At 37.2% G+C, this 21,370-nt stretch overlaps 1 protein-coding gene across 1 annotated transcript in view; it reads left to right on the top strand.

The window, feature by feature from the left end:
* Positions 1-21,370, top strand: part of LOC141318545 (alpha-1,6-mannosylglycoprotein 6-beta-N-acetylglucosaminyltransferase B) — a 102,964-nt gene that overhangs the window by 37,766 nt on the left and 43,828 nt on the right. Inside the window, exons 4-5 of the mRNA XM_073833203.1 lie at positions 5,125-5,216; positions 10,686-10,780. Of these exons, the coding sequence (XP_073689304.1) occupies positions 5,125-5,216; positions 10,686-10,780 (187 nt within the window). The remainder of the gene's footprint in view (positions 1-5,124; positions 5,217-10,685; positions 10,781-21,370) is intronic.

Here is a 21,370-nt window from a genome sequence, read left to right as displayed (position 1 = left end):
TTTCCATTAAAGAAAGTTTATGTTACTTGTTTTGGTTTGGTCAGGTCAAGTATATTAGCATTATGAACATACACACATTGCTTTTTAGTTATGTGGTGATGTAAAGTGTCTTCTTTTAGAATTAGTTTGATAGTTTTGACTTGAGTTACTGTAAAATAAAACTGAGTTAGCATAAAATTTAAGGGAGCTGATATAACAGATGTTGGTAGCCAGAATCTACAGGCATTTGTGAACCCTGGACCACAAAACCAGTCATAAGGGTCAATTTTTTGAAGTTGAGATGTATACATCATCTGAATGCTGAATAAATAAGCTTTTCATTAATGTATGGTTTGTTACAGGACAATATTTGGCTGAGATACAACTATTTGAAAATCTGGAATCTGAGGGTGCAAAAAAATCAAAATATTGAGGAAATCGCCTTTCAAGTTGTCCAAATTAAGTTCTTAGCAATGCATATTACTAATCAAAAATTTGTTTTTATATATTTATGGTAGGAAATTAAAAAAAATATCTTCATGGAACATGATCTTTACTTAATAGTCTAATGATTTGAGGCATAAAAGAAAAATCTTTAATTTTGACCCATACAATGTATGGTTAGCAATTGCTACAAATACAGCCCCGCTACTTATGACTGGTTTTGTGGTCCAGGGTCACGTATAAGGACAGGACAGGACAGGACAGGAAAGGAGAGGAAAGGAAAGGAAAGGAAAGGAAAGAAAAGGAAAGGAAAGGAAAGGAAAGGAAAGGGTTATTAGGACTACAATATGGTTAAAATCCAATTAAAAACAGATTTTTAGAAATATGTCTCAGTCAAATTGATATAAGATTAGATTTTGAGGTTGTATTTTTATATATTGTGTGTATGTATTGTACTGGCATATATAATGTGCAGCCTACAGTCATATTAGATCTCATTTTTGTTCACTCTTTCACTATATTGTGAACTATGTGCCATTTGCTGTATCAAAAATAGTGAATGAGCGGACATGTTCATGAAGGTGTAAAATACAGCAATGCCTCAGAGCGCTGTGTTGTTGCAGAAGAAAGTTTCTGGGCATCTGAAGTAATTATTACAGCAACTGATGTAGATGTAACGGATATTGACTATACTGTCTGAACGAACGGCTCCAATGTCATCACTCACGAAATGTGAAAGTCAGTCCTAATGATCGGCTTTGAAATACAGTACAGATCAAATTGGGTGTAGTATCAGCAAAGGCTTAGAACTTGCGTTTTTGAAACGTATCTGTTGGACTGAAAAATCACCACCGACGTTTTTTCTAAAGCTGATTTGATTGGTGTGGATGAAAGACCACAGGAGGTAAAAAGCTCTGACAGTATCTAAAAAAAGACATCTCAGAAGTGCAGAGATTGCGGAAGTCAAACATGCATGTGACAGCTCCGCCTGAACGCTTTATTGTCTTTGGGTGTGAAGTCAGAAAGGTCAGGGTTCAGATGGCGTGTTTTTCTGAGCGTTCAGCTTTGTGCCGTGCGGAGGTGACATTTATTGGAAATGACAGAGTTGCTCACAGAGGGGGGCTGTTTGCTTCGGCGTGTTGCTGATGTAGCTGCAGGGCACGAGGTTGCAGGCGGTTCATGTGAGCTGTATTATAAAGAAATCAAACTCTTGGTGCGAAACAAAGATGACAATACGTTCCCTAAGCTTGCTGAAAGACATTTTCCTTTCTCTCTGAAAGAGATTTTTCAAGTCTCTTGAGATACCTGAAATAAAACCTATTGAGGTTTTATTGAAATAGTCTTGGATGCAAGAGAAAAAATATAGTTTAAAAGTTTTAAAGCTTGAGAAGTACAGTGGGTACAAAGACAACAGTGACAGTCTGTTGTTGTAGTTTTTTAAGTTGCAAACAAAGAAAGTTTTAGGATTTTGCAAATTTAAAGTGTCAAAAGCTATAGTGCAATGAAAAAGTAAAATGAAGTAAACAAGAAATAGTCAACTATTTGTAGTTTACAAACTAAATAAGCAAATAAATTTGCACAAAAACTCAATTACGTTTATAGACAGTCAGATATTCTTGTTTCCATTGAAACAAAGGAAGAAAGAAATCAAATATTAGCAAACTGACTTCCAGAAATTAGCGAATTGACTGTGTCATTTTGCTAAAATATTGAAAGTAATATCAGCATGCTGTAGGTGCACATTACTGTGTCATTGTTGCTGTTTAACTGCTGTCACTTGAGTACTGGAGTACTTGACCAGTACCTGCAATTCATTACAGACTTGTTGTTTGAAGTCAAACCGTTTGAAGTCGATAGAGTCAGCAAAGTCAATTTTGTGAGATTTTTATATGCTATTTATTTATTTATTTTACTTTTTTTTTCTGAAGGTTCCAAAGCAAAATCACCTAGCAATATTGCATCTTCCACTTCTTTTTTTAATAATAATTTCTATATTAATAATCATAATATAGATATTGTTTTTATCTCTGCTATTAAAAACTAGAACAAAGATGCAAATAAACAGTAAAACAAATATACTATAAAAAACTAATAAATTAAAGAGTGTTACTTTTTTGTCTTACATCTGAAACAGAAGCATTCAAGTAAGGCTAATTAAATGTTAAAATCACTTTAGTGTATTCATTACAAATATACTGATTATTAAAAGGGTCCTATTATGCTCTTTTACAAAGTCTTGATTTTGTTTTGGGGGTGCACTAGAACATGCTCTCATGCTTGGTGCTTTTAAAAAACTCATTATTTTTCACATCATTTACATTATTACAATAGCTTTCTCCCCAGGCTGGCAGAAATGGCTAGATTAGTTCCAGGTTTGATGAAGGTCCACCTTCTAAAAAACGAAATGTGTTGTGATTGGTTAGCAGTCCCACTGCGTTGCAATTGGCGAACAGCTTAGACAGTGTTTCAGTACTGCCACGCCCCTTCCTGAAGAAGCAAGTTCCTTGTACAACTGCGCAAGCAAGATTAAAGTGATTCTTACATTTTAAATATGGATATTTTTCTTACAAAAACACATCGGATCGCTAAAGGAGGCTTTTACTGACCTCTCCGGAGCCATGTGAGGCACTTTTTATTATGGATTTGACTGATATGTTTTTATCTCACAATTCTGACTTAATAACTCTCAATTGTGAATTATAAAGTCAGAATTGCGAGATATAAAGTCACAATTCTGACTTTTTTCTCAGAATTGCATGATATAAACTTACAATTGTGAGAAATAAAGACTTTCTCACAAATGCAAGTTTGTATCTCACAATTCTGACTTTTATTCTTGCAATTGCGAGTTTATTTCTCGCAATTCTGACATTTTTTCAGAATTGTGAGAAATAAACTCGCAATTGAGAGTTATAAAGTCCAGTTTTGAGGGGAAAAAAGACTGATATGTTTACATCTCACAATTCTGACTTAATAACTTACAATTGTGAATTATAAAGTCAGAATTGCAAGATATAAAGTCACAATTCTGACTTTTTTTTTCAAAATTGCATTATATAAACTCAAAATTTACAGAAATAAAGACTTTCTCACAAATGCTGAGTTTGTATCTTGCAATTGTCAGTTTATTTCTCGCAAATCAGACTTTTTTCCTCGCAATTCTGACTTTCTTTTAGAATTGTGAAATATAAACTTGCAATTGGGAGTTATAAAGTCCAGTTTTAAGGGGGAAAAAGACTGATATGTGTATATCTCACAATTCTGACTTAACTCACAATTGCGAATTATGATGTCACAATTCTGACTTTTTTTCTCAGAATTGCATGATATAAACTCACAATTGTGAGAAATGAAGACTTTCTCACAAATGCGAGTTTGTATCTCGCAATTGCGAGTTTATTTCTCGAAATTCAGACTTTTTTCCTTGCAATTCTGACTTTTTTTTTTAGAATTGTGAGATATAAACTTTTTTTTTTAGGGGAAAAAAGACTGATATGTTTATATCACAAATCTGACTTAACAACAATTGCGTGCTGAACTTCTAATTCTGAGAAAAAAAAGATTTGCGAATCATAATTGCACATTTATTTTTCAGAATAGCGAGGGGAAAAACAATTGCCAAGTTTGTATCACGCAATTCTGAAAGAAAAAGTCAGAATTGTTAGATGTAAACTCACAATTGTGAGAAAAAAAGTCAGTACTTTTTTTTTTTTTTTTTTACTTTTTATTCAGTGGCGGAAACAGGCTTCCATACATTCCGACTCATTTGACTTTGGAGAGTGATTTGGAGGGAGGGTGGGATCTTACACTTTTGCCTACCCTATCTTTAAATATTGAAATGTTCTATAAATATTTTTTAATACAACAGCCTAATAATATTATTCTAAAGCTCAATACATAATGACACATAAAAAGCATTTAAAAATGCAACGAAAAACACATGGTTTAAACTTTCCAAAGCTGTTTTTACCCTGAAATAACAAAATAGTGCTGTTTGTTTAAATAAAAATCAACCCCTGGGACAATTAAATGATGCAATGTTTCCTGTCATTTTAACCCAGCTTTTTAATCTTTTAGATCATTTCTATGCTGTCAGCAACAAGGGAATTAAGTTGCTACCGACTTAATTGCTGTAACGTGTTTTTTCCTCTCAGGGCCAGGCCCAAACATGCCGTATGTCATTTTCATTATCTGTCTATGTAAATGATGTCAGCGCAGAAGCAACACTATTTCATGCTCCAAGCATATTTCAAACAATTAGCATGTCCGATGGGTAATCGTACCATTCAAGGATGTTACAATCCAGTTCCACAATAAATATAGAGACTTGCTTCAGTAGAGGAGGAAAAGGAAAACGCTTCAGACTTTTATTTCTTCTCAAGGCTGTAGTAATGTGTAGGTGCATTTTAATTCAAATTAGACATGCACAGTCATCCATTAATAGCATCTTATATTCATAAGGCCACAGGTACTGTAAGGTTTGCTCTGTTTCCATAATGCATATTTAAACCCATCTTTTCTTGCCCCCATGTTGTTCTAAACTACCATTTTCTTCTCTAGAAAACAAAATGAGATGTTAGGCGAAATGTCCAAGCTCATTCTCTCCAAAAAATGAGAAGAGTATCATCAAAGTAGCCTAGCCTCATTTAGGGTGAACTATTTCTTTAATAGACCTGTTATTTCTCCTGTTCACTTTTGCAGATTCCAGCCGGTAGGTCTGGTGGAGCGAATCCAGGCCATCGCCCAGAATGTGTCTGACATGGCTATACGAATGGAGCAGATTCTGAAGAAGACTAATATCCCAGACAGAGGTGAATCTCTCATTTATATTTGGGTGGCAAGGACCAAACTTCTTTGTTGCAAGCGCTATTGTAGGCAGTGTTGAGGAGTGTTGAGTGTTCGTTATTATAAAGGGGGTTACATCTGAATATTTTCACACAGATTTGATTGATTTCTTTCTGAAATTGCATTGACTGCACTAAAATATGAGACACAAATGTTTAGGACACATGTTTATTTGATAACTGTTTTATTTTCTATTTGGGTTTGTGGATATGCTTTTTTCCAACAAGGCATTGTTAGATGCCAGTGTTTCCTATCATAGCTATGAAAAGATTTGATTACAAAAACAGCATCATGGCTGTTAAACTATATATTATAATTTTAAATCTGTATTTAACCTTAAAATATTTTGTTGTAGCTGTGCTTTAAAATTAAATTATTATAATCTTAATTCAAATGAAGAAGGATTTTGAACTGCTTGACAACCCTGCCTGCTTTAAGTGTTTCGAAATGATTAACAGTTCAGACAATTTTCCAAAAAATGTGGAAATTTAAATTTCAAAAAGTAATCAAATGTAATCAGTTACATTACTTTAATAAAGTAATTGAAATAGTTATTACATTACATACTTATTACATTTTACATAAGGAAACTTGTAATTTGTAATCTATTACATTTCCAAAGTAACTTTCCCAACACTAATTGTATGGAAAGGAAAATCAGGAATTTAGATATAATTTGATATAAATTGGCAAACACATTAAATAGAGAGCAAATTGAGACTAATACTTAACTATTCAGCTTTTTTAATAGAAAAAAAAAGTTTCAGTAATCTCATATTAGTCTCCTCTAGAGTTTCATAAGAGATTGATCAATAATATAACAGTATCTCAAACAATTACATATGTAACCATGGTTCCCTGAGATAGGGACACTGCGCCCTTTTGGGGTCGCTATGGGGAATGGCTTCAGTGTGACTTGTGTCTGAAGCCTACATACAAAAACGACAATAATATTGGCCGGCAACAGCCTATGACATCACTTCCAGGGCTACCGGTGCGACCACACAATAATCGCTTTTTTGTCTGAAGCTTACGTCCGAAGCATGGCAAAGAGCAGTGTCTCGTTCCGTATCTCAGGGAACCATGGTTACATATGTAACCTGAGACATTACCTCTCGAGGGAACATCGAACTGCATCCTCTAGTCCTCTTGGGGAGAGCCACTCGGTCCTACACAAGAGGTGGGGCCCTCACCCAAATTAATGTAAGTAATAAGGTGGATAGCTATGGAAGGGAGCTCCTCTGGGCAAAATTCAGTAAGGAAGCCTCTAGGGCCAGGAGTCCAGCAGAGCTGCCCAGGGGCATCCTGTGAAGAAAAACTTCCAGAAGCTTACCTGGAAGATACCAAGCTGTAATGTGGGACCTGGAGGCCAGGAGAAGAGAATTTTTATACTATAGTCGCACCAATAGTGACGCACCGGAAGTGACGAGTTGCACCGGAAGTGACGTCATAGGCTGTCGCCGGCCAATACTATTGTCGTTTTTGTATGTAGGCTTTAGACACGAGTCACGCTGACAGCGCTTCCCATAGCGACCCCTAGAGGACGCAGTTCGATGTTCCTTCAAGAGGGAACTAAATCTGCAATCAAAAAGTTTAAATGAGCTATAGGAGCCACATGTATAACTTCCCCATTCTTCCATACTCTATAATTCACTAACAGTTGGCTCATTGTCTCTAAACTTACATGAAGTATAATTAAGTCTGTGAAGTCCTTGAAGAGCTACACATAATACACAAGATTGATTAACTCACCAAAAACTCCCATTTTAATCTCTTGGTAAGCCAAAAGCGTATTAAAATGTGCTGTTTAAAATTAGACATGCGGAGGTCTGGGCTCAGTTCCATTTTTTTCAGGACAGCACATTCGCTCTTTATTATTTAATGCAACTTGATTGGACTTTATCATTTATAATGCCAATCATCTCTTGCCGCTATTTGTACAACGAGTGCCTCTGTAGGGTTTGATATCGCTAAAGTTTGCCAACAGAGTTTGGTGGAATTCCAGCAGGTTTTTATCGAGCATATGTGCAAGCTGTGTGGGAGGTTTATTTAAACTATTAATGTAAGACAAACAGAATTCTTACTTCAGCTCAGCCATTTGAGCAGAATGTTTAACGATTCAGCTCATTCTTGTGCTTGCTTAGTTAAGAGAGCTCTTATGTTGTGCACCTTGTGTGCAATTGCAATTGTATTTTTAATTGACTTTTTGGAAATTTTAATTGACATTTCTTGTTTAAGTTTTGACTTCACAATATCGTTTGACCTAAAGTTTTTCATCAAATTCTCAGTTTGCAGTAACTGTGCCTGTTCACAATCAATGTGAAAATGTTAAATAACATGACACAATCCCAAACAATAAGAATAAGTACATATGTGACCCTGGACTACAAAAACAATCTTAAGTAGCACAGGTATATTTGTAGCAAAAGTCAAAAATACATTGTATGAGGCAAAATTTTAGATTTTTCTTTTGCCAAAAATCATTAGGATATTAAGTAAAGCTCATGTTCCATGAAGATATTTTTTAAAAGTCCTACCATAAATATATCAAAACTTACTTTTTGATTAGTAAGATGCTTTGCTAAGAATTTCATTTGGACAACTTTAAAGGCAATTTTCTCAATATTTTGATTTTTTTGTACCCTCAGATTCCAGATTTTCAAATAGTTGTATCTCAGCCAGATATTGTCCTATCCTAACAAACCATAAATTAATTGAAAGCCTTTTTTATTCAGCTTTCAGGTGATGTATAAATCTCAATTTCCAAAAAAGTTACACTTATGTTATATTGAAGTCCATATTTTTTAAAATATTTTAAAATGTAATTTATTCCTGTGATTGAAGCTGAATTTTAATCATCATTACCCTTGTCTTCAGTGTTACATGATCCTTCAGAAACCATAATATGCTGATTTGCTGCTAAACACTAAAATTAAAAATAACACACAGTTAGTGAAACCTGACACCCAAGGAGCAAAACCTCTAAATCTACACAACTATAAGCACATTCTCAGCCTCACACTTTTTGCAAAACACTACACACATTGTTTTGCAAGACACTAAACACACTTCTCTACATTAGACACATAAATCTACAGAAATGTCACTTCTTTGCCATTTTAAGGCACTGCTTTCCAAAATACTACACATATGAACCAATTGATTAAACATGGCCATCAGGTGTGCAGACACTTAGGTGCTTAACTGTAAACTCAACAATCAAGGTGTAAGCACTATAAAAAGGACGTAAGTTGCAGTAATAGGAATAAGGAGAAACATCTTTTACCACAAAGTTATTTTGAATGTTCTGGGCCAACGCTGTGGGAACATCACTATATATGCTGCAATCATGCAGAATGGACTCATTACACTGGCATGCCAAAATAGGTCCTTACAATACAGAACACATACTCACATTTTTAGACAAACTAATTATTGGACAGACTAGGTATTGGACTAATGCAACCAGAAACTTGTTCCATCATTACAGTACCTCCCACAACATTCTCCCTTCCTTTCCTTTTTCCCTTACGCATGGCAGTGGAAGGTTTAGGATCTCCGACCCTATGTTATGCCCCTCATTCAAGCTATGGAGGAGACCTGTGTGACCTACTAGAAGCCGAGTCTGGGCAAGGATGGAATCGCCATTCGAGAAAATTCTTCCCTTGCCATCTTGTGAGGGAGGACATTGGCTGTCCCTGCTGAAAAAAACAGCTAAGACCAGCCTGAGCAGCCTGGCCAGGCTGGGAAAGTGGCCAAAACCCCTCTAAACCAGCCTGCTGACCAGCTATGACCAGCTAAAACCAGGCTGGTTGACCAGCTAAAACCAGCCAACCAGCCTAGGCTGGTTTTAGCTGTTTTTTTTTTTGTTTTTTTTTTTCAGCAGGGGTAATGTGGACAAAGTGCCCATATTCAGCTACATAAAGAGATGATGATGCTAAGGTGTTTTTTTCTCCACAAAAGTTTATGTACTATATTGTATTTAGAATATGTTCTGATTTTCAGTGCAAAATGCAGCCTAATTGTAATGATGTACTGAAGGATTTTACACGTGGTGAAAAATAAATACTTTCATCAAGGTGCAATACTTGTCTTGTGTGTTGTGTTTGGACAATATATTCATATTCTATAACAATATCTCAAAAAAGAGAAAACAAATCAAACCCAGACTGTATCATTAGAAAGGTAGAAATGTTACAAGTGTTTAAGATTGAGCACAGCGGTGTGTAAGTGGTTCAAACAGAATCCAACTGTATGAACCATGTGTGTGCCATATGGTACCAAAACAGGTTTTTGGTAAATTATTGTACAGTTTTGAATTAAGTGTTTCATTTTGCAAAAGATCTGAGATGTTCTGCTACTTGTGTGTGTAGATGTGTGAATTGTGTGTAGGGTTTTGACAAAATGAGCCTTGTTTTTAAAATCGTGCCTAATCAATCGTAAAAAACTGTATAAACTGTTTTATGTTTCTATTCAACATCAATTAATCAATCAATCAATTATCCCATAAAGTAAAGCATCATGATTTCCACATAAAAATATTAAGCAGCAAAAACTTCAACACTCATAATAATAATGATGATTATTAATAATTAAGCACCAATTATAACTGATAATAACAGAGCACCACCTCAGCATGTTTAATAATTTTTGAAGGATCAAGTGACCATGAAGTATAATTTTTCTTCATTTTGTCTCCTCAGAGAAGCCAATAGTATTACAAGTGTCTCCTCAAGAGTTTAAAAATAGACCTCAACAAGGTCTCAGATTATTGTTTCCTAAGATATCAGAGTCTGCAATCAAAAGAGAATTCAATAGGCATTTATAAACTTAAAAGTTTAAGGAGTGACAAGTGCAGGATGTGGAAGTGAATCTCCTAAATCAATGTTCCATGTGTGTTCAAAACACGGGAGTCATTGGATGTCTTCTGATTGAAAAGTTCAAGGGTGTTTTTGAGCTGCTTAGTATCTTTTCATAATCAAGCAGAATAGCCCATAATTCCTTTTTCTGTGAGCAGGCTTGATGGATCTGAAGTAGCCTGTTGTACAAAGAACAACCTCTTTCTTCGTTAATTAGGCTGACTGGGACCGGCTACCAGTGAGAGATGGGAGTTTATTAATCAAGGCGAGGGGATGTTTGCAATTTTCTGTTCCTTTTTTTTTCTACCCAACTGAACACAAAGCAGTACAGAGCTCTTAACAAAGCCCAGAGCAAGCATTACTCAGACATGTAAGAGGTACGAGGGCAAAAGGCCGCTTTCATAATGCTTAATAAAGCAAGCTTAAAGAAAGTTGAGGAGATGGAGGAAGATTCGGAGGGCTCTCCCAAAGCCTCATTAAAACAGAGAGCATTTGGATCCCAATGGTGTTCCACAGTGGAGCTACTGTACTGTGGAAGAGTGCTATCAGACTGTGACTGCCTGTCCTTTTCATCTACAGGCCGAGATGGAGTTACAGGCCAGTGCGAAGTCCCAAAGGATCCAAGGTACCCGGATTGCGCCAGTAAAGTGGATGTGAGTTGACAAGAGATTTTTTTTCTTTTTTTTTTTTTTAAACTCTCACACTTCTTTATGTCTGGTCTTTTTTATTTCTTGGTCGCCTTAGAGAAAAACAGATTGGTGGAGGCAAACACTGGCACCCAACAAATGGGTTTCTTGCAGAGTGTTTTCACACCTGTTTCTTTGATTGATGATGTTGTTTTTAGATGATGTCTCTTTTCTGTTGTTGTTTATTTGAGTACAAGTTTGACTTCTTTTTTTTATTTCTTTTAACAATCAGACCATCCCAGACTCGTTGCCAAAACGTGCTCAGCCTTTAAGCCAAGTATAACAAGTGTCACCATCAGTAACTACAGGAAAATGTATTCACACAGCTTGGTCTTGTTGTTTATACGTAGATATTAATATGTAACATTTACAATCACTGTTTTATATGTTTTTATTGATGTTAAAATGTATATGTATTTCATATATTTTCATACATATTTTTAGCTAAAAAATTTTTAATATTTACGCATATTTGTATAAATGCATTTTTATCATTTTATCGATAAGCTTTTAAAATTTTAGACCCCTTAACCTACCTATTTTATAGTGAATATGCATTTGTATCATTTTATCAATAAGCAATTGAGATTTTAGACCCCTTAATCTACCCCAAACCTAAATCAACCCATTTTATAGCAAATATTAATTTTTATCATTTTATCAATAAGCGATTTAGATTGTAGACCCCTTAACCCACCCCCAAGCCTAAACCTACCCATTTTATAGCGCATATAAAACAATATTAAATGTAATTGACCGAAATATGCAGGGAAATGAGCATTTTAGTAACATATAGCATTAAAAATATATTTTTATAGTCTCTAATCCAACCTACCTCTATACCTGACCATAACTATTTCTGTACAGTATAAGAAAAAGCACCAAAAGCAGTCCAAATGATAATGCGTATGGAAGGTGTGTATGAGGTGCAGAGCAGAATTTAAGTTGGCAATCGCTGAAAATATTATCCAGATTATTATCCTGATCCACTCAATGAAAGCACACATTTCTCATTTACAGTTTTTTTCAGTCGCTAACAAGCGTTTGTCCAATCAGTTGTCACATTTTCAAAACTCTAAACACAATTAACACAGCATCGGTCTTTTATGGCCATACCATTCACAAATTTCATGTCGTTTTCACCCAATATGCAGTCAGTGAACACATTTCCACAATGCTTACATTTTCTTAACAGACAAGCTATACCTCCCAACAAAATTATGGATTGTTTTTGTAGTATTTACGAATGTTAGCACACAACATCCCACAATAGCAAATACATTATTCCAAACCTTAGATACAGTATAAAAACCTCTGCTTCTGCAATGAAATCAGTTCAAAAACAATATCAATATCAAAAATATATCTCAGCTGATAATAAACAAACAATTGAATAATTGACACACAGCTGATTTATGTTGGGTAAATTGGGCCAACCACAGCTGATTCCAGTCTGGCTTAGACTCAGAGGCAGTGGTTATTTTTTTCTATTACATTTACACTTATACAGTAAAAGGAGGAATTTTAGGAGTGATGTTTTGGAAACAGGGTTGGGGTCAATTCAGGAATGAACTCCATTTCAAAGAAGGAAATGGAATTGGAATTGGAAATCAACAACAATTACAGGAAACAGAGTTGGAATTGAATTGGAATTACAGGAAGTGGAATTCAATTCAGAGAAATTCCAATAAATTCCATTTATTGCTGTTTCTGAGCATCTATCTGTGATTGCATTTAGAGACATACATTTTAACTTTATTTATGATGCTTTACAAATACCAAGTAATGTATGAAATAGAGTTGATCAAATGCAAGTAAATAAAATGAATGACAGTGGTGATAAGTTTCTGTATGTACTATACATTCAATATATGATTACCACATAATATGTCTCAACTCACAAAAAAATGAGTCATGTTCATTCATGTATTTCATTCACTTTTTATTGCATAGAATTATCATAATTTCCTGAAATTTGGCATGTGAAATGATCATGCTTAACCAACTAAACATACAGTACTTTGTATTTCTTTTATATGTTTGTTGTTTATGTGATTTATAATATTTAATGTATTATAAACTAGCAACTCAAGTGGAATTTTTTGGAATTTGATTTCATTTGTGTTTCCTGACATTCCAATTCCAAATCCAATTCCATTCCAGGAAGTGAATTGGAATTTACCAATCATTCTCAATTCAATTCATTTCAAGATCACAGAGATTAGATACAGTAATTTTGTGCTTTTTTTAGACCCCCCCCCCCCCTTTTTTTTATCTGGGCTTTTTGCTGTTGTTATTTTTATTTATTTATTTATTTATTTATTGTTCAGAATGCTCTTGTGTGTTTCGTGGATATTTTGTTCACTGTAAGCAATACAGTAAAACTTTTTCTGTTCTATCATACCATGTTTCTACTGTAGCTCCTGTAATAAACAGAAAAAGAAACTTATTTGCTTTTTTACTGGAAATGCTTTTGAATGTGAACATTACTGTACATGTGGACAGACAGTTCCAAACCAAGAAATTTAGTGTCAAAATGGTGGATTGCATGTTTTGCATGCAAATACCTGTAAAACTGAAACATAAAAAGTCCATGCAGTTTTTGTAATGTCAACAATAGCCAGTATTTTGAAACCTGGTGTACTTTGATTGACTGCATGTATCTTGTGAAGTGAAGACAAGTGTTATTCTTTGACAGAATAATTTCATTTTGAGTCAGATTTCCAGTGTTTTGGTAAAGTTAGTGTGTGCAGAGAAAGATGTATTCTATTTCGAAATGAAGAGTTAGTATATATTTAACAAAATGTATTTTTGAGAAGAAAATTATCCATTTGGCCAATTGTGTTTTGTAGGTGTGAGTCTGTGTTAAGAGTTTAGAAAAAGTATCTGAAGTATGGGTAAGCGCTTGTTAGCGATTGAAAAAAACTGTAAATACACCTCCCCAGAAACACGGCATGTCGCAATCTGTGACAAAGCAGGCGAGAGCCAGTGAGCGTTCGGTTTTTCTGTTGTACAACTTGTTGTAACGTTTCATGAAGTGTGGTGTATTTTATTTTCATTTTCAAATTTCAATTTTCAATTTTCAATTTTTTTTTTTTTGTGTCCCATCGCAAACAAAGTAAATGTTAAATAATAAGTAATGGTTAAACGATTGCAGAAATGTTATTCGTTTTAAGTATAGTCTTTTTTACCATTATGTAGGCCTATTCTTCGAAACAAGCTGGCAGCAGAAATTAATAAAAATCAATGCTTCAATTTCAGTATTCATAAGGATTGATTTTTAGGTACCGCAGCTACCAATTTTTGGTCCCCAGAACATTCTCAAGTATGTTCCCTTATGGTTAGCCAGGAAAGTTTTCTTAAAGGGGTCCTATTATGCTTTTTCACTTTTTGAATTTCAGCCAGTGTGTGGTGTGTATGTTTGGGCATAAAAAAAATAAAAAAAAACATCTACAAAATTACACATTTTAAAGTCCACTCCAAAGAGAGATATTTAGTAAAAAATCCCTTTTCAAGAGCTACAACAAACGGCTCCTTTGGACTACAGTGTTTGTTTTCCGGATGCTATGAAGTCACAACGTGGTCCAATAGAAAATCATTCAAATAAATCCCGCAAACAGAAATTCAAATCGTTGGTGGGTGTGGTGGGGGATTCGCCTAACTTTAGTGATGTAGCATGGACAGCCGCTTCTGGGCGGCTCGTATAAACGCAAGCATTGACTAAAGTGTCCGCAAACTGCTCCGGTAGCCGTGCTGGAGCGTGCTGTTGACGTGTGTGGTATAGAGGTTCAAAACACATCCAGAGCCGTGGCTGATGTAAACACAGAGTGATGATCATCGGCGTCGGAGCCGTGGGGTAGATGTATGCAGTGTGTGGTAAGAGATTTATTCATCATACGCTGTATATAGCCTCACTAGCCTTATGCTGGTGCTGGTTTTGGGCATGTAAATAATTAATTAAATTAGTACAATAATGACACTATCATGTATCTGCGATCTCGCAGGCTAACGATAGGACCAACACTACTGTAGCGTATTATTTACTCACCCTGCATGCATCCTAGGTTTATATGACTTCCTTCTTTCAGATGAATGCAAACGGCTTTATATTAAAAATAATCCTGGCACTCCCAAGCTTTAGAACAGCATAGACTGAATGGCATAGACAAGTGTTTCTCTCCATCAGTCCAAAACAAGTCGATCCATAATAAAAAGTGCCTCACATGGCTCCGAAGGGGTCAGTAAAACCTCCTTTAGTGATCCGATGTGTTTTTGTAAGAAAAATATCCATATTTAAAATGCAAGAATCACTTTAATCTAGCTTGCGCAGTTGTACAGGAAACTTGCTGCTTTGGAAACGGGAGTGGCAGTACTGAAACACCATCTAAGCTGTTTGCAAAATTGCAACGCAGTGGGACTGCTAACCAATCAAAACACACTTCATTTTTCATTGATCAAAGCCGTAACTAATCAAGCCAGCCAACGATTTCAAAAAAGATTGGGTTTTAAAAATGTGAATTTTATGTTTGCAGACATTTCTTTGACTAGGATAACATTATATTCATTTATTACCACTGAATTAACGGTGACGTGCTTCTCTCTTTCGGTCCATAAATGAAAACCTCTAGGTTAATATCATGTTTCTATTCGATTAGACTTGTCAGATCTCTCTGAAATTGCAATAATTACTTGTGAACATATAATAATTATAAGTAATTATTTAGCAAAGAGATGAATTAACGAGTGTTAGTCAGTCAGTAAAACAAAACGACCGTTCATTTTTAAATCATGTGAGTGTGCGGCTTTATGTGGAAGACAGGAGAAAGATCAGAGGCATGCAGTGAAGAAACATACAAACAAACAAACCGTGTTTATGATATGCTTTTCAGACTATGTTTAACCTTGGCTTAATTTCAGCTATAAAATTGGAATTATATTATCATTATAATGCGACTTGACTACTGGGATGTCTACACTTTATTGAAAGCTTATTTCAGACATGAAATTCTGCAAAAAAAGTACATATATACACATTTCAGCATTAGACTAATCAGAAACATCTGCAAAGTTTTACTTAGTTTACATGGTTATAACAACTAAAAGTAACCTGCAGGGAATGTTCTGGAAGGGTTCTCTTTAGGTTATTAAAAAATAACCAACAGGGAAGGTTCCTAGAACATTATTTTTTGGTTCCCAAAGAAATAACCAAATGGGAATGTTAGGGGGGTTATTGTATGTTAAAATGCTGAAAATACATAAGTATACGTAAGTATAAGAGCCATTGACTTTCAAAGGATGGATGGATGGATGGATAGACTCTTTAGTCTTCATGAACTACATGCGTAACCTGTGATAAACAAGTTGTTTACATAGCATGCTCAGCAATCATTCACACCTTTGCCCTGTGTGACACAACGTTTATCCTCACTAGTCTTTTTCTGTCTCTATTCTGCACATATTTACACTTAAAGTACCTACATGGAGATTCTTCTCCCACACATTTTGCATTTGCATATTTCCCCATTGCATTAAATGAGTTTCTATGAAATAAAATCTTGGGCTGTCAAAAGTTTAAAATAATTATGATGCATTTAATGATTTGTATTGTGGTTAATGCATACAGGGGGGAATTTATTAAGAATGAATTGCTCCCTCAGAAAGCTGTTTATTTGCATGTGCTGTCTGCACTGCTTTAGCCCCCGATTCACTAAATTAATTATGCAGATCAGGCAACCGCTCAAAAACGCCCTGAAAATCTATGCTGAGCGCATTTTACACAGTGCAGCTCAGATCCCATAACTGCTTCAGAGTGCTGTATTGCTGCATTATGGAGGTAGACCACCACAGCTTGATATATTTCTGTGGAAAACATTTTTCCCCCCAAAAGGAGTCTTTTGTAACATTTTTACTGTTTTTACCTTAACTTTTGATTCACTTTGCATTAAAACTTTTGAACATTGGTGTATACTGTGATTTATAATAGTGAATAAAAGACTGAAATACAATGCACGGAAGTGAAATTGCATTCACCTTACCTTACAAAGTTCATTCATTATTCTTATACTACTAGTAAAATATATGTGCACATAAAATATGTGCAGATACATATAAGAAAACATAATGGGATATACTGTATTTCAGCAGCAGTCTTCAGCAATAACTGTTTCTATATTCCTGAAAATGAATGCAAACACTAAACTTTATGAAACAATAATTGAATTATACATCAAATAGAGTTTATAGATTTAATCTCACTTTATTTACTAATGTTTTTGCTGCTGATTTTCACTAATTAAATTCCACCATACCAAAGTGTTGTGCTTTTTTTAATTGTTGAAATTAGGGTCTTAAATTTGCTTGTCGTACATTCTGTGCTTCTGATACACACACAGATGGCTGAACTGCTAAAAGATGTGTTGCATTGTCTGCTGTACCAGTATGAATTTGCTTTTTATTCAGTCCAATGGATATCCATTTTTTTTTTTTTTATGTGTATACATAACACGTTTTGTTCAGTGAGTCATTCAGGTCTGGATTTATTCAAATAAGTATGACACCATCCATCATCCATGTGAAGTGACTATTGTATGGATGACAGTTTCTGTTAGGTCAAATGTTTGTTCAACAGTTCTATTCCAAACAATCCTGAAAGCAGTTAAATCAAACCAATCTTTGCTTGCAAAGCATGCACATTTGCTTAAAATAATCACTGGCTATGAAAGCATTTAGAGTTTTGTTTGCTGTGCTCTTGTAATGGTTTGCTGAGTAAATAAGACCCTTTGACCTGAACTGACTCAACCTTTTTCTTTAAAGACCACCATGCTCTCTTTTATGTCCTGATGCTCAACTGGTAAAACTTGAGGGGAACAATGTCAAGGTTCACCTTCAATGGGACACCTGACTATTACACTAACAGTGATACTTTCTAAATACATAGACATTAAAATGTAGTTGGTATGTCTTTTTATTCTGAAGCATCAATATTTCGATTCACTGGAAGTAAGGGGCCTAGCCCAACCCCTGAAAAACGGCCCCAAACCATTATCCTCCACCAACAAACACTGGTGCAATAGGCAGGTAACAGTTTCCTGGTATACACCAAAAAGCCAGACCTGCTCATCAGACTGCCAAACAGATAAGCATGATTCGTCACACCACAGAAAAAGTTTCCACTGCTCCAGTATCCAGTGGTAGCATAGTTTACACCATGTTACACCATGTCAATACTGAACCAGCTAATCAAGAGGTGCGTTCGACTTCATGCGGCGCTGCGCAGACCGATCGGCGGCTGACTTGAAGTAGTGCATGCCGGTTAGAAATTTTGTTCGACTTGAACCGGCGCCGACGCCACGTGACGTTCACGTGTGGCATCAAAGTAACGCGAGAGCGTTTCGAGAACAGCCGGCTTGCTCAGCCAGCGCAGCGTTTCAGGAGGGACTGCACCAGGCTGTGATGACGTCACAGCTTCTCATGATTGGCCACATTCACCACATGACGATGATCACGCGTGTTTCGTGCTTTAATCCATATAATTGCATAACAAATCAATTTGCATGCCATTTCGTAAATAGTTTACGATCTTTTGACTGATCTTTTTTTCCCTTAAATTCTTTATATTGGATTTGTGCATAAGTTTATTATTGTATTTTTTCATACAGACCACTTATAGTATTCAGCTGCATTAAAGTAGGCAAACGCCACGTGATCTGCCATGTTTGAGGAAGCAACGAGATCCCCAACGTGTCCGACTTGACGGCTCCGTTTTCAGCTCCTCCCCGACTGCTTTCGGCTAATCTCGCCGATCGGTCTGCACAGCGCAGCATGAGCTCGAACACACCTAAGGTCTTCCGACTTACCAGAAACTTCTGGGCAAGTGTGTTGGTGCTGGCTGTAGCTAAAATCTGTAGGACTTTGGCCCTCCAGGAGCAGGAGTGGACACCACTGCTTTACACCACTACATCCAACGCTTGGGGTTGTACTTGGCAATGTTAGGCTTGTATGCATGCAGTCTCTTGTCCATGGAATCCCATTCCATGAAGCTACTGCTGAACAGTTTTTGTGCTGACATTAATGCCAGTGAAACCTTGGAGCTCTTCAGCTATGGAATCAGCAAAGTGTTGTTGTCACACAGAGGATGGTCCTTTGTCTCTCAGATGTGAATCATTAAATATTCATGATAATTGTCACTCCCTTGCATACTCCCTTTCGATCACAAAACACTGCTTAGAAAATTTTAATCAATATATTGTTTTCTGTTCTCATTTTGTAGTAAAAACTCAAGTCTACGACATCCTGTTCTCAAATTGTATGTGAACAAATGAGTTTCATGGCGTTATTTCAGTGACTTCACTAACCATGCATAAACGTTGTTTTCTCAAAAACACAAACATGAACATTTATACTGCTCACATATTATTGTAGCCCACTTTGTGATGAATACAGTGTAATCTTAAGACATTTAGACTTTAGACATTACAGTTCCCTTCCGGAGGGAACTCTACGCTGCGTCCTGGTGGACACTATGGGAACTGCCTTCAGCGTGACCGGCTCTGAAGCTCTTGTAGAACAACGACAATGAACTTTGACATTGGCCGGCGCCAGCCTATGACATCATCACAAGGCGCCTACCAGTATAAAGGGGAGCTTGTGAATACATCAACCATCTTTTTGTCCTTCAGACTGGCCTTGCTCTAAGCGTGAGTAGAATGACGATTCCTAGAGTAAACAGTTCAGGAAGTGTGCGGATTCCGTGTCAGAGAAATCTGACACCAGATGACGTGCACATTCTGTTTGTTATGTGAGTTTGGGTGAAGAGCACACGTGCTCTGTACTTGAGAGTGCAGAGCGCGTTCATTGTGAGAGTTTCTCTCTAAAGAAACTCTGCTCTCGTTGTCCCTTTTCCCGAGGGAATTGGGACATTTATCTGCCCGGCGCGGCTCGGGTCCCGTGGCAGCCGAGGCTGCACGGAGAACGAGCCCGCGGCGGTTACAGATGAAGCGCGGTCACGAGTTGAGAGATGTGTAATCTCTCGCGCTCGTCAGCCGTGGACGAGGGCGAGCTGCGGCCGAAGGATGTGTTGTTCTAAGAAACTGACATCCTTTGATATAGCAGCAAGTGCTCTACTGGTTTTAAGCCAGACGAGTAGGATGTGGCTGTTATGAGCTCTCACAGCCTGCCTGCCCCGCGTATGATCAGCTGCTGTCTGTTATGAACCGCGCTGCGGTCTGCTTTGATCTGCGTTCAAAGTACGTGCAGGGGGAGGTTGCTCATAGCAGTTTATGCTGGCAATTTCTCCCTGGCCATAACAGACCAGTCCCCATGTGCATCCCATTCCTTCCTGATCTATATAATAAGATCGGGAAGGCATGGGATAAACCATAGCCAGCCCGCACTCTTCTATATCAGCATGTTAATTCTGCTGGTGCAGAGTGAGTGCGTGATTATGGCAGGCCATCGGTTCCATAAAAAAAAAAATAAAAAAAAAAAGCTGAGGGCATACGCGGCAGCGGTTCAGCCTGGTGCCGCCTGCACACAGTGGCAGTGTTGCAGGCGTACCAGGCTGATCTGCTGGAGGATGAAGACCCGTGGATCCTTTGGGTCTGTTATTCCTCACCGGTCTTCATCCCCACCCAAACGCACGGGGAGCCTGGCCTCTCTTGGCCTGTGGGCCGGGGGCAGGGCCAGGTGGTTTGTGTGGCCACTCGAGACCCCCCCCTCCTGGGAGGGGTAGGTCTCAGAGGAGACGTGATGCGCAGTTTAGGAGAAGGGATCGTAAGGAAACGATCCTCTCCCTTCCCCTTCACTATCGTTCGGCCGCCTGCCCTTTTTTCCCCATAACTCTCTGGGCCCGGGTCGATGTTAGATTGATAAACTCAATCTGTTGGCCCGGTACATGAACTGAAACATACATGAAAATGTGCATATGTGTATATGTAGGTATAATGTTTGTCTACCAGCTCCGCTTGGGTGAGACTTTAGTATTTGAGCTCCACACTGAGCTCCTATGGTCCCTGAGTGTCGAGTGTAGCCAGGTCTTCCCTCGTGTCTGAGGTAGTGTACTGAGACCTCCACTCGTAGTAACTCCTGTTGGGGTTTAGCGCTGTCAGGGTTCCTCTCCTTCCTGGAGATTCATCCTTTGAAGCCTCCGCTATTGTGAGCTAGGCTTAGAAATCATTATACATGCCTATACATGTTTATAATGTTATTGGGTACGGTAGACTCCCCATTCCGCAGTAAGAGTCGTGCAGAGACTCCGCTCTTTACCTGAGTGTAATCTGGGATGCGGGGTTGAGATCTCCACCCTCTTTCAATGAAGCAAACATCCCGGGTCTAAGTGCTCTAGGCTGCAGCTCGTTCGAGCTAGTGCACTGAAGCCTTCGCTCCCCAGGGCTCTGCTTCTAAAATATAAATTAAAGGTAGGGAAGTTTAGAAAAATCCCCTGTAATAAAAAGCAGCTCTAGTAGCTTGTAGGCTCCTTCCTGAGCCTCGCTACTTACACTAAACGTGTGCTGATATAGGGGCTGAGTGTAGCCAGGTCTCCCCTCACTCTAGTGAGTT

Source organism: Garra rufa, chromosome 1 (genome assembly GCF_049309525.1).
Source record: "Garra rufa chromosome 1, GarRuf1.0, whole genome shotgun sequence".
Taxonomy (NCBI): domain Eukaryota; kingdom Metazoa; phylum Chordata; class Actinopteri; order Cypriniformes; family Cyprinidae; genus Garra; species Garra rufa.
The sequence above is the reverse complement of the archived record's forward strand: the minus strand, read 5'-3'. Positions and strand labels throughout refer to the sequence as shown.